General features: G+C 33.6%; 1 protein-coding gene across 1 annotated transcript; it reads right to left on the bottom strand.

The window, feature by feature from the left end:
- Nucleotides 1–249: 249 nt before the first annotated feature.
- Nucleotides 250–2,859, bottom strand: LOC140036250 (cytochrome P450 87A3-like). Its single transcript, XM_072077590.1, has 8 exons — nucleotides 2,452–2,859; nucleotides 2,194–2,343; nucleotides 1,754–2,011; nucleotides 1,469–1,558; nucleotides 1,294–1,372; nucleotides 925–1,031; nucleotides 672–799; nucleotides 250–498 (listed from the first exon to the last, which is right to left on the bottom strand). Exons 1-8 carry the CDS (start codon nucleotides 2,857–2,859, stop codon nucleotides 405–407), a joined length of 1,314 nt encoding a protein of 437 aa, XP_071933691.1. The 3' UTR covers nucleotides 250–404.
- Between the last annotated feature and the right edge of the window lie 12,379 nt (nucleotides 2,860–15,238).

Here is a 15,238-nt window from a genome sequence, read left to right on the forward strand (position 1 = left end):
GAGAGGTTTGTTTGAACAATGTACTTTCTCTTTTGTGCATAGAGATGGGAATAGATGTGCACATAGTGTAGCAAAATTTGCTGTCAAGCTAACAACAAATGTTGAATGGGATGTATGTTTTCCCATGTGGCTCCAAGAGGAAGCCCAAAGTGACCTCAGAGGAAGCGAATCTGCTGTATCTAAATCTTGTAATATCAAGTTTACAAAATGAAATGAAGTTATGATGTATTCGACAAAAAAAAAAAGAAAGACACCACTTAAAATGTTGTTTATTAGGACACTTGCAATTTTACAATGTAGTGAAACTCAGCTGGAAGGTAAAATTACAATATGACAGTAAATTACTGCATCATAAATACGCTGCTGAAAGTACAAGCTTTATTCGTGCATGCCCGGTTTAAAATCTATTTGTTCTCTGAAATCTCAATATTCAATCCCTTGGGGAAACGAATACCAGTAGGTGTCCGGATTCTCTCTGCTCCGTTGGTAACTCTCCAGCTGAAAATTCAAATTAGACAAGTTTTTTGATCAGTTATCACTTTCTTCTTGCAATCATGCATATTAAAAAACCGAAGAAGTTAAGTGGACATCAATTTATACTATATAGGAATTAGCTTCTTCTATATGTATTTAAGCGAAGATGGTGAGAATTGTGATTTGGAAATCCTTACGTGTATTTTGTGACCAAGTAATGCAGAAAAATTGACATCTGCACCTTTGCATAGTCAGCACCAACGCAAAGCCTCGTACCACCAGCAAATGCCATGAAATTTTTTGATCCCGCGTGTAATTCTTTGCCCTTTTGATTGAAAAAACAGCAGAAAAACCCTGAATCATTTTTACTTCATTTTGTTTAACTTTTGTTTTCTAAGTTTATCTTTCTTGTGTGCATATATTACTCAAATCTGTCGATGATCAAATTACCTCCCATCGCCATGGGTTAAATTCATGGGGGTTTTTATATACATTAGGATCCAAATGAACAGATGATGGACAAACCATTACGGTCCAGCCAGCAGGAATTGTATACCCTGCAAATCATTCGCACTTATTAGTCAAAACTGGAAGTTATAATGGAGGAAAAGAAGAACAAAGGAAACAAATCATTTATTTTCTATATTATTACTCCCATGAAAAAATGCCCGACCCAAGTAGTTACTAAAGAGAGTTTTTCTTTCTTTCTTTTCTTTTTTTTTTCCTTTTTTCTGCAGGAGAAAGGTATCACTGGTCCAAAATAAAGAAAGTGTGACAAATGATTTTCAAGAAGATGCCAAATGACATATTGAAGCATACCTTTTACTTCAACTTCCTTGACAACTTTGCGCAAAATCCCAGGAGTAATATTTGCAAGCCTAAGTGTTTCATTTATAACCTACAGTAGACAACAAAACTTAAGATGTAAATGGTCTAGCTCACTATATGATTCAAATGATAGATACAATGAAATGTCTGGTTAATTGAAACGTACCATGTGCGTGAAAGTCATAGACTTGTACTCTTTCCATGAAATAGCAGAACCTTCTGTTTCTCGCATTTTAAGAATATTTTCATGTTCTCTCTACAAAAATGATTGACTGTTTAAGTATGAAGTAATCTTACATATTTTGTTAGTGTAAACATCTAATCATAACAATATATACCGTCAGTAAATATAAAATATTAATCATTTAAGTATTGAACTTGCACAAGAATTGGAGAATTAAAGGGTAAATACAGATGACAGCGGGCCAAATAGTTTCGGAAAGTCACGGACCTTTAGTTCAGCCATAACACGTGGATGGCCATCTAGATACCTCAAGGCCACAGTCAAAGCTGTTGAAGTCGTTTCATGGGCAGCAAATAGAAACAAAAATACCAGGTCCCTCGCAATTTCTTCATTCAAAAAAGTGTCTTCTTTCTTTATTTGCTCAAGTAAATGGTCCGCAAAGTCATAGTCATTCGTAGCTCCATCATTGCCTGAGCGCTTCTTCTCAAAGATGTCGTGGATGACCTTCATTGCTTTCTTACGTCCCTGGAAAATGAAAATCATAAAAATCATATCGTTCGTTCAATCTGATACAGCATATATGAAAGCATATATATTTTACTTAGTCATATATTTATAATGAATATCTTTTTTTTGAGGTATAATGAACATCGATCTTTCAATATAAAAAGAATTCCAAATGACGAACAACAACAACAATTGATTACTTGTAAGCAAGCGTGGAATGGTGTTCCAGGGATGTTGAGAGGAAATGAGATCAAGCCATCCATGAATGCCTTATAACTGTCTCTCAATTTTTGCTGATCCTTGCTTTCTTCATAGCCAAGCATCTTCTTGGCAGCATATTTAAATACCAACTGGAGAAAATGAGATTGTTAATTACTACTTTTCAGCAATGCTCTGTACGTATAGTCCGAATTCGTCCTGATTAATATAATCAAATAGTAGGATGCTAATGAATTTACCTCTGCAGTTCCATCTTTACCATCTAATTTTCCAAGTTTACTCCAAGATCTTAGAGATTCTTGAGTGCTCTCATCCATTTCATATATTAGCTTCTCTCTTAAGGCTTCGGGGCTAACAAACTTGAACGTTAAGCTCTTGAGGTACTTGTGGAAGCCTCCATGATGGGCAACTACACTTTGTTTCCCAATTATCTGGAAGAGACTCTCAGTATACCAAATTTGGAAAGCATTACCTTCTTGCTGGAAGACGCGGTAGTTGACGTCAGCATCAGTTGATACAACGATTGGCTGCCCAACTATACTCGTGCGAAAAATTGGCCCGTATCTGAAATTGCCCAAAGAGGAAAAAAAAGGAAACAATGAAAAGCTAGTCAAAGATAAAATATTCTTAACTATTACTGCTGTCATATTATTAAAATATATATATATATATATATATATGTGTGTGTGATAGCTGGTTAAGAAGTGGTTAGATAACCACTGGAGTATTGAGTTTTATCCGGAGTCAGTTTTATCCACAGTAGTTGGAAATGAAAAGGGTGTGAAGTAAAATAGGAGGCAAAAAAAAAAAAAAGCGTTAGAAAGGTGGAATATCATCGGATGCATAAGGGGTGAAGTACTCAATTGTTTCTCCTATAATTGGTAATCCCATCGAACCTGGTGGTAATCAATGTTTTTAAACTCGGACCGGCCAGCGAACCGGAGAGGGGTCCGGTTCACGGTCCGACCGGCCGGTTCAACGGTTCAACGTCTTTTTTTTTTTTTTTTTGCAGTTGCAACTTTAATACTGAGTATTTCACAGGTCTTCACTCTATACTCTACACTGAAACTTGACTGCTAATGTACAATTTAACATGATTATTAATAACTTAAGTTCCTAAAATACATTCATCAATATAACTTAAAATTAAATTTAAGTTGAGATAATAATAAATTTTTTAAAAGTTATACATAAAACCTGGAATGATAAATATAACTAAAATATCATAATTCATCGCAAATTTTCATAATTCATTACAAACATAAATAGATATAGTCCAAATGTTCATCAATTATCACAAACAAAAACACAAAAATAAATAAAATAAATGTTGACGTTCTTCCACAATTCAAAAAAAGTTCATAGAAAAGTCCAACTCATAGTCAAGGCAAATAATTTGAATAACAAACTTCCATCATTGGCATGACAAGGCAACAGCACCCATTTCACAATTTCATCAATTTAACCTGAAAAAATTAAAAAGTTTATTATAAAAAATATAAATCTAATTGGTGAAACTAAAGAAAAAGCCAAAAAATTTTGAAAAACAAAGATACAACCAAACAAAAAAAGAATCAACTGCTACTAAACATCACTAATTAACATGTTATATTCCAATCATTATCTTCATCACCATCTTTTACTTGCGTTGCATCCTTTATTTCCTCAAGTATACTCGACTAGAAGAACCAATTTAGACAAATATACATCTCTTACTTTATTTTTATTTATTTCCCTATCAGTTGGTGAAACAAACTATTTTGGATATAATTAAAATGGTTAATCAAAAACATCTTATTGCACATTTCAAATTATTGTCTAGTAAGCATTTCATCGTAGTACGAGAGGAAAGCAAATGAACAATGTAGTACTAGATATTTTCCAATTCCTATTATTCCTGTTCCACTATTCAAACGAAAAATACTTTGCTGTTAGGCATGATCCTTTTGGTTATCTTTAGGCAAGATTTTTTATTTAACTATAAATTAAATCAGGACATATACACAAGTTACGGCAAATATTTATGGACGGAACAAATGTCATGATGTATTGTCACAAAAACTAAATAAGTGCTCTAATCTCTACATAGAAAACAAAAATCAAGAAAAGGCAAAAATCAACTAAACATAATATAGAAAACAAAAATCAAGAAAAGGCAAAAATTAAACTCACAAGATGGAAATGCTCTGGAGTCTTGTCTAAAGATAATAGTGTGATGATCTTGTCATGGGTATTAGGAAGTGGAAGGATTATGAAGAAAAATTAAGAAAAAAAATCAAGAGGAGAACTGGAGATTGGAGAATCTGAGGAGTGGAGGAAGTGAAGCCGAGGCAACTGAAAAGAAATGTGCCGTCTGCACTTTGCTAGGTCTTTTAGGGTTTTTTTTATTTAATCTGATTTTAGTTTTTTAGGTAAGTCAAGTAACATTCTACATATCCTCTGGCTGTGGTTTAGCGGTACGCGCACGTTATTCTGGTCATGGAGACCAAAGTTCGAACCTAATAGCTTTCACTTTTATTGTTTTGAATTTGAGGCATATTTGAAAATTTGAGAACCGCCGGTTTGCGGTTTAGACGGGTTCGTCCGATTCATCCGATTCGTAGCGGTTTTACATTAGGCTCCGGGTTTGATACTGGACCGGACCGGTGACATGGCCGGTTCGCGATCGAACCGGCCGATCCAGTCCGGTTCTGAAAACATTGGTGGTAATACCCCGTTACACTTGGGGTTTCTCCACCTGTATACCCTGTGGCTGAAAAGCACAATAATGAGAGCAATAATAGCACAAGCAAACAACATGGTCCTTGGTTAGTGTACTGGAAATGTAGGGGAAAAATGAGAAGAGAGTAGCTACAATTGATGTTGTTTGCTATGAAGGAATCTTGGTATTTGGAGCTGCTTAAATAGATGGAGAGCTCAAGCTCTGACAAGGACGCGCTGTAAGAATGTTGGCGATAGACATATTACCTTTTCTTTTTTGTTATTGCAACATTAGCGCTTGGTCACGGCGGCTACAGATTCAAAGTCTAAAGACCAATAGCGCTTGATCACGGCGGCTAGAGAGGCCCGAGAAAAAGTCTATCTTGTACAACGTCGGCTACAGATTCAAAGTCTATCTTCCATAAATACCCTTATGCAAAATATTTAATTCGTTGAATGTCAGAATCGGAGGGTAATGCCTATTGGATTTTAAACGGAAATGGCCATGATTTGGCCAAAAATTTTTGTGCGATCCAGATAACTAGTTGTGCATCGATTTTCACATCGTGTGTGAGACTCGCAAAATTTTATATTAAAGTTACACGTTGTGCAAACAAAGTTACGCCGTGTGTAATCAAAGTTACGTGCAATTGAAAATGATCAAAATCGTTGGGCACGATTGTGCCTGCAACCGTCCGTGCCCCTTGTCCATTTTAAACAAACAGCCGTGCCCCGACGTCGTTGTCGGAGTGAAAGAGGAGTTTGACTACAGACTCGCAGAGGAGACCTGCAACTAGATATTTTCTTCCTCTGAAAAGTATTTTTTTGTGTATAATAAATAATTCTTAAAATTCTTCTGTCGCTGACTCATGTTGTTGTTGTTTCTTATTGACTTGTAGACTTGTAGTTGTAACAAAAAGTTGAATTGACATTAAAGTTAGGAACAAAAAGTTGCAGAGGTTTAATTACGAAGTAATTAATCAATTAAGCTGCAAGTGAGGATATATTTGAATGTGGATTAGCTGGAGGGAAAGCTCGCTGCCACTATTTTTGGTAATAATTACGTGTTATACATATGTCTTAGCGACCCTCAAAGCTGAATCTGGATTAGCTGGACGCTTATCAAATTATATTGTCATAGTTCGAGAAGATTAGCAGAAAAAAGAGAGAGAGAGAGAGAGAGAATCAGGAACCTGAATATCTTTTAGTCAAAGGGAATACGTCTATGGTTTTTGGAAGCCAAATTTGACGCTCCTGGTTGAAATAGTGAAAGAATGGACTTCTGATTTGGCCTTTCTCTCTCTTCTTTACTAACAAAAGTCTTTTTTAATTTGTTTATCAATTTTTAGGTAATTTAGTCATTACAATTTGCCGCTTTTTAGTTCACTTAGGTTCCGTTTGATAAAACTGAATCTGAATTCTGAAGTTTGAATTCTGAAATCTGAATACTGAAACAATTAATTTGCTGAATTTTAAGCACTGAAAAAAAATATATGAATGTCTGAATTTTAATGTTAAACCTATTTATACTGTTTGATAAACATTTATAACTGAATGCTTAATAAGTTAAATTTGACAAATTTGCCCTTATATTTTTTCATCCAAAAAAGAAATAGAACCTATGATTTAATTAGCTAAAAATGTTAGGTATGAAAATGATAATATATATTTTAAAATCAAATTAATATAAAAGATGAAATATATTATATGAGGAGTATAGAGAAGATGTGAAAATCATTCAAAAGGGAAAAAAAGAAATAGAAAATCATTAGATAGAGAATATTAGATTGTTTAATTAGATAAGAATTTTGAACATAATTAACAAACAAGGGTAGATTTGGTAGATAAGATAAGGTAATTGAAGTAATTCTAGTAATTCTTATTAGAATTAAACATTCAGTTAGGATTCTTGTTCTGAAAAAAATACACACAAGTTCAGCACTACTTAACAAGTTCAGTAAATGGATTTTCATTTATCAAACACTCAAAACATCTGAATGTCTGAAAAAATTCAAATTCAGCACTTTTTTATGTTATCAAACAAACCCTTAGTTAGATCTTTTGATTATTGTAATATGTTCTTAATTGCTGCTCATATTTTTTTCTTTGAAACAAAAATTTGAAACTAAAACTACAAGGAAAAATAGAAAACACGAATCTCTACTCTCAGGAAAAGTCAAGCGAGGAAGAATGACGAAAAGAAACATATCACCATGCCTGGATGATAGTGCTTCATTTCTTGAAATGGATGATCATTTGTGGTATTAAATAAATAATCAGTCCAAAAGAGTTTTCATAAAGTATATGCTGATCAAGTGGCTGAAGAAAATCTAAGAAATAGACAGGTGAAGCCACAAAAATTGGTGAGAAAATATTCGCAACAAAGAATAGACTTACATGCACGAATAAAATAATTTTGTCAAGGTACCTAAACATACAAGAATAGAATAAACATACAATTTTGCATGGGACGCTCTTCACATTACGTGTCACAAGAATGAAAAATAAACAAAATTATCCTTTTGCTGTTGCATGCTAGAAGCAAATCTCAAAGTGTGTTCAGTTTAAAAGTAGGGGGGTGTGCATCTATAGAGTCAAAGTAAAATATTTATGTATTCAAATAAGATTTCTATTATTACAAATCTCTACCTTGTATATTGTCATATATTTTAATGCTATAATACTTTTTGTGATGTAATATATGTAAGAAAAAAGGTAGTTCAAGAGATAAAAATGTGATTAAAACATATTTATAATGCAACTAAAATTTTTTACAAATAATCCATATCTAAACAAGCCCATTGTGTGCATGGTACCTTCAACTTTATTAGATTTTTTAAGTATTTGAATATGCATTATTGAGTAATTGTCAATATCAACTAAATGAAAGAAGGAAAAATGAGATGTGGAAACAAATAAGGTGGAAAGAAGTCCCATCTTTCGTGTGGATAGTAAACTGTTTGTTAGTTCATCACCTTGCCACATCCTCATCAAATGCAATGGGTTTTTATTGCTTTAAAAATAACTCATTTTATCTACTCCTAAACTATACTATAAATAGACCTAAAAAAGGACATGAACAAATCCAAGATCGACTAAGATAGGAGATAACTAAAGAAAAGAGAAGAAATTAAATCAATCATTCAGTGATTTACCTAATTGGAAAAGCAATTTATGATAAATTACTCACTATACACGTACAATGCATGTGCAGTTTCCTAGTTTGATCACTATAAAGGATAAGGATTTGGCTCATCTCTATTAAATTCTATTTTCATTTCTCATAATACACATCTAGATGCATGACATGCGTTTTTATTTATTAACAAATCTTAAAATTAGTCAAACTTGAAATTATCTTGTCCCCTTTTAATAAATAAAGACACATGTGATTCATTCACATGTGCATTATAGGAAATGGAAAGATAATTTATTAGAGAAGAGCCAGATTATTTGTGAATATTATATTAATAATAAAACACTAGAAAATTTGGTGGTCATTCAAGTTTTCAAGTCTCAAAACTTGAAAAGTAAGATAAGAAGGTAAACTTGCAAATTTGAATATAAAATTGGTAAATTTAGCCAGAAAAATAACACTTAAAAAGTACTTTTATCACATAAAAGTGCTCTTTTACCAAAGGTACGCAACTCCAAATGACACCTAAATATCTAACGAAATTACCTCTTGATTGCAAAAATCGTAATTTTACTACAAAAAAAAAAAAGAAAGTTACCAATTCTTTTTTTCTGAAGGAATAACCATTTCTTTCACTAATTTTACTACCCAAAAAAAGTGTCGGGTACCATCTTAAACCATCTCCTCTTATTCCAAAAGAAAAATGGATAATTTCAAAAACCTCCCGAGATTTTTAACAATTTCACTAGACTCCCTTGAAGTTTGCAAAATTACACAAACCTCCCATGAGGTTAAGGTTTTGTTAACAAAATTAGTTCAATTAGAAATAGTACTATTAAAAAAGTACTTGAAGGAGAGAGATGAAACTTTTATTTTATAAATACCCCTATGCATGTATATAAGTTGTATTAGTAAAAAAATAAAAATAATTAAAAGTTAGAAACAATTAATACACACATTTCACCACTTAAAAGTTCACATTTAATAAATTAGACAATACAAATAAGCAACAAAACTACACTAATAATCATAAGATTCAAAACTACCTTCTTTCGTTTGTGATCATTAGTGTAGTTTTGTTACTTATTTGTGTTGTCTAATTTATTAAATGTGAACTTTTTGAGCGGTGAAATATATATATTGATTGTTTTTAACTTTTAATTTATGGAACAAAAATTTCATCTCTCTACTTAAAGTACTTTTTAATGTTACTTTTTCTAATTGGACTAATTTTGTTATCAAAACCTTAACCTCAAGTAGAGGTGTCAAAATGGGTGACTTGGGCGGGTTTGGGTTGGGTAAAATGGGTAATGGATATAAGCGAGTCAACTCATTTATACCCATTTAATTAGATGGGTATAAATGGGTAAGTCAAAAAATGAATTGGGTAACCCAATTACCCATTTATAACCCATTTATTTTAATTTTTTGTAAATTCATTTAAATTCATTTTTGCAAACTAAGTTATCAATTTATACCGCTCTTTGTACCCATTATTAGTTTTTAATATTTACTTATAATGTTCAATAAGCCTAATTACCAAATTTTTTTCATTTATACTCTATTTCACAAAATTACATATTATTTAATAATTGAATAATAAGAATATAAAAATTTGAACTAAGTACTATAAAAGTTAATATAAAAATTTAATCCAAAAATTTTTAACACCTAACATTTTTTCCATATATAAATTTAAAATTTCATTTTAGAAAGATAAGAAAAGAGGCTCAAATTTATCATAAATTGATAATGCCGACAAATGAGCAAGTTAACAAACTAAGAGAAAACAAAATGATAAAATAAAACCAACAAATAATAATAATAATGAAACAAAAGTAGTTAACATCATGACAAAATGAAAAATTTGAAAAAAAAAATGGGTGGGGGAAAAGAAGAGATTTAGGGGAAGAGAATTTTAAATGGGTTAATTGGGTTTGATGGGTTACCCAATAATACCCATTTAATAAATGGGTATTATTGGGTAACCCATTTATATCCATATACAAAAATTTAAGATACTCATACCCATCTATTCATGGGCGGGTATGGGCAAATTTATTTAAGTGGGTTAATTTGCCACCTCTAACCTCAAGGGAGGTTTGTGTAAGTTTACAAATTTTAGGGGAGGCTAGTGAAATTATCAGAAAGCTCAGGGGAGGTTTCTCAAATTATCCCAAAGAAAAAACAAAAGAAAATCCTCCACGGCTGCTGCAGCCTGCGGCCATCTCCTCAACACTGCTCACCTAAATTGATGATCTTGCTTAATTTTCAATTTGCCTTCAAAGCCCCATCACTCAGAGGGATTCCTTTTGCCCATTTAGGGATTCCATGACTTAGAAAGTTCAACCAATTTCAGTTGAATTTGTAGTACTTTACCTTGATTTCTCTTTTCTCGCTTTCTGTTATGGTACAGAACCAGAGTTGCAGCAATATGAGAATGTTGCAAACTCAAAATATGGATTAATCTCAACAAACAATCAATGGAATAGTGAATTTGGAGATTAAAAGATGAACTCAACTTTCATTAATGAACTTCAATATCAGGTTACAAGAACAGAGAATACGAATTCAGTGAGGAAGGGGAAAGAAATTGAAGGAAAACGAGATTGGTGGCCTAAATCTCTTACAATCAAATCTGGAAAATAATGACAAAAGCTACTCTATACAGCAGACATGCCTGCTTATATCACTATCTATGCTAACAAACTTTCAACTAAACCAATGAGCTTTAAACAGGTGTCCTTTCATAGCTACAAGTTGCAATGGTCCTCAGTTTCGGTTAGAAGCAGATGAAACCCAGCAAAGGCGTGGTTTGTGGGCACGCTTTCAATGACTCACTTAAACAAAACTTCACGCTTTCATCTTCTGACATCACGACTTCTTCATTTCTCCTTCTTAGTTCGTTTCTTCAGTTCCAATCTAACCTTTTAGCTTCATCACAATTTCATGTTTGTTCAGGTTTCGATGGCTCTTTTGAAAATCATGCAGCAGCTTTGATTTTGATCAGCTTTGATTTTCTCCGGGGCACTATTATGATTCACGCTACAACCACAGGCAGCGCAAGTGTGATGGCACATCGACACTCTCGCTGTCTCCATGATTATCATCGGTACTGATCCTAAAGTTACAGTCTTCTTTGTTTTCCTTTTTCCGCCGTCATTTTGTGGCTTTCTTATTATTTTTAATGGGTTTCCATTTTTCAATTTCATCTAGGGTTTAAATTACTGATAAATTTTTTATTATTAAAAGAGTAGGTTGACTGGAATGAATCCATCATCTCATAAATAGTTCCTCTTCAGATTTGGATGCCATACTATATGTAGTTTTCTTCCGGTATCAACCTAAATTTTTTGTTTTTGCTTCTATTTGATCCACGTTTAACTACTTGCTGCTGAGAGTATGAAAATGCAATTTTAATTTAGAGGAATTTATTTTCATTTGGTAATGCAATGATTCTTAGGTATGTGCTATTGGTACATACAATGATGTTAAAGGATCTGATGAAAATCTCTGCACACCTTGTTCCCTTGAGCGCCTTCCTAGTCATGCATTTTTTATCTATGTATGAGGTGATGTAATGCAATGAGCTCTAATTTTCTTTGAAGTCCATTTCTCAATTATCTGCTCCATTATTGGACATGATAGATCTAACTTCATTTTGGGTATGATTTGCTACAGGGGATGTTACCAAATCAGTTTGTCCCTACAAATGTGTATCCAAAAGGTACAGAATGCCCAACTGCTATACCCCTTTTGAAGAGTTGATACATACTCTTGAAGTTCCCTGGCCATTCTCACTTTCATCAGCGTGTCTTGCACTCCTTCTAGCTCTAGTATTGAGCACTTTGAGGATCAAATTGATTGGGTTGGGATGTTCATATATCAATGTGAATTCAACTGAGCTCCAAAATCATCATCATTCTCCTTATCTTCTCACTTTATCTGACGTACGGTCTTCATTAACTTTTTGGTTCTAGGATGCATCTATGTAGTATTGCCAAATTGGCAATTTTTATTTTTACAGTAATTTATTTGCGTAACATCTAGGTCTGTGGTACCAGAGCCGAAGAAACTCAGAGCCATGTCCACATGATGTATTTTTATGGGTCCCAATACTTTTAGATAGTCGTATAATCTTCCCTATTTGCCTCCCAACGCAATTGTTGAGATTGTGTAAACATTCACATGTAATTTGAAGTTTTTGGGCAGTAGGCAAGGGTTTAGAAGAAAAAAACTTGTTCACCTTGGAACCTTATATGTAGGAGTTTAATTTATTAGTTCTTTTGTCATCTTTGATTACGAGACAATTTTGATTGCTGTACATATTTTTCTTTGCCATTTTAAAAGACTCTGCTTAGGTTTATGATTATTTAGTATCTTTTGAGTTTTACACCTGAAAGATATTAGTCTTTCTTCTTATTCATTAATTTTTATTCCACAAAGATACATAAGTTAATCTTTGATCCATTTCACTGAGTCAGAATTTTGACTTCTTTTCCAATGAACTGTACTTGGCTGAGGCTCACTTAGCTTCAACTTCTGGTCTGATACAGCGAGAATATGAGAGATTTTCTAAACAAAATTTTACTTCATTTGCAAAATTTTCAAGGTTACCCATGTGCTAATGGTGATTAACAGCAGGTATGAAGGTGCTTTGAACAGATTTATAGACAAGATCAACTCCGTTGCAGCATATGAACGGTGGGAAGGGTCAGTGCATAGCACATGCTTGCTTAATCTTGTTCCTGGTCCCGGAAACAACGGCGTTGGAGTAATAAAGTTCACCATTGTCAGGAGTATGTTTAGTCTGAGTATGACCATTCTTGTATATGATCCTGCAGATCGCGAGCATTATACCAAGGAATGAAGGTTTGACTTTGTTGCTAAGAGTGAAACTCTTTGGCCCTGTGGAAATCTGATCAAAATTTTGTGGCTCAGGAATTTGCAGCCTAATACTTCTTTTATGCCCTGCAAGACAATGATGCTAGTATGAATTTGGTGTATTTAGTTCAATAGAGTATTTTCTTATGTTGATATGGCCTATTAATTCAGTGTATTGAATTAAAATAGCTTTAAAAAGGTTATTTAAGTAATAAAAGTTGTTTAATTAAGAATTTTATCTGCATATCAGTAGCCAATTGCTTGATTACATATTTGCTATAGTTGTAAATTAACCAATGTCTGGGCATGCTCATGCGTTGCATTAGGTCTCACACAAGTATTCTAGTCCAAAGAACAAAGAATCTGAGATCATCTACAAAGGTGCTGGAATTGGATGAGAAGTTGGCAGAGGAGAATTTGACGATTCTAATATTCAAACAGGGCCAATTCCAACCTTCAAGCCGTAAATTAGCCAACTAAGTCCAGTATCATCTTTCTTTGCCCTTTTTTGATTTCCTTCCTCCTATACTCTGTCTTGCTTAAAGCTGATGTGAAGGAATTGTATGTTTTCAGATGTATTATGCGTTTAGTCATAGATAGTGTTATAAGTTTATACCTAGCAGTGTAATTTCATTTCTTTTTTCTATTCTATTGTTTGCCTTTTTTGGTCACTTTTGCGAACCTTTCCTTGCAAGACACTTGTGTCTGTTAAGCATCTTTGGCACTTTTCTTTTGAGGTATCATGAGCTCTAACAAGTCGCTCTAGCTTTAATCGTAAGACCCTTCTGATCTTTACTCACATGACTGCTGTATAAGCTTGTTTCATGTGTTCACGTGACATGGTGCATATGTCTTTTTGTTTTGTTTTTCTTTTTCAATTATCCTTACAAATTTTTTTTTTTGTCAACACAGAGGTATCTGGTGTCCATGGACTGGTTACCGTACGACCCAACTATTCCTCTGCGGGTCGGGAGACGCTGCCCAACATCACCGACCATTGCACCCAGGATTCGAACCTTTGCGATGATACTCACCTAAACTAGGCTACTACCACCAGCTCTAGCCCTGGGGGGCTCATTATCCTTACTAATGGATGAGTTTTTCTATGTACTCCTCTGTAGAAGATCAAGATGTTTTAGGTTGTCAATTAATCTTTTGTACTTATTCTAATTGCTATGACATCTTTTGTTCAAAGTATGTCGTTACTTTGCCTTATTTGTCCATTTGTGGATTTCCAGCTCTGCAATAGATTGTTTCAAGTTTCTCACTAGATATCTCGCAACATTTTGCGATGAAGATGCATGTGCTATGAATGAAGCAAAGGAAGAAGCAGTCCGTGCTATAGTTGATTTTCTGAAGGCACCTGGCATGTTTCAAGTATCGCTTGTCTGTCTCTTTGAATTGCATATAAAACGGTTGTGAGGAGCCTCAAGGCTTGGTTGAATCTGACTTTATGGAGCATGATTATTCATCTCCAAATGTTACATTAATTTTTTCTTTGCTATAATTTTGAGCTAAAGTGTGACATGTATGCTTTTGTACTTCATTATCAGTATGGTATATTGGAACTTATTTGTGTGATGTGTCATAACGTTGTGGAGTCATTTGTACCTTAGAATGTGAAGAAACCTACAACTCATCAATCAAGTTAGATTTTGTTCTTGGATTGTAGTAGTTGTACTTCTGCTTCCATATTTATTTGAATAGTTGATAGATAGACGAACTTGTGAGATGGTATGTCTTCTTGGAATATAGCTATATGTCGATCTTGTAGGTGGTGAAAAGCTGTATGTATTTTATGAAACCAGGGACCTAATTTACTTTGTGACATCTTGTTTTCAAAGACTGGTACTGGTGCATCTGGAAGTTGCTTATGTTATTATGTTTTTGATAATATTTCACTCTTCCTATATGGATAATGATTCTTTTATGCGTGTTCTTGCTAGTGTGACTACTATGTAAGCCTGCTGTGGCACAGTTAGAGAAGGATGCTAAACATGCATTGGTGTATCGGCTCCTGAAGATCTTCTTGACTCAAGGTTGATGCTTACTTGGATTTCCTTGTTTCATTGCTGCTGAAAAGCCATTGACCACTTAGTTTCCTTGACAAAATTTCTTTCTTTTGTCGTAGTTTATGTCATTTTTTGGGATAGATATTTACAGATGAATCTTAGTAGCGCTAGCTTAATTGATAAAGTACACAAATACAATACTCAATTTTTATTGGGGATACCAGATTGCAATATTTGTTTAGAATTTCTTTACAATGATGCAATGATGCATTGGATTGTAAGTTTTTTTTTCTC

This window comes from Coffea arabica, chromosome 2e (assembly GCF_036785885.1).
Source record: "Coffea arabica cultivar ET-39 chromosome 2e, Coffea Arabica ET-39 HiFi, whole genome shotgun sequence".
In the NCBI taxonomy this organism is placed as follows: domain Eukaryota; kingdom Viridiplantae; phylum Streptophyta; class Magnoliopsida; order Gentianales; family Rubiaceae; genus Coffea; species Coffea arabica.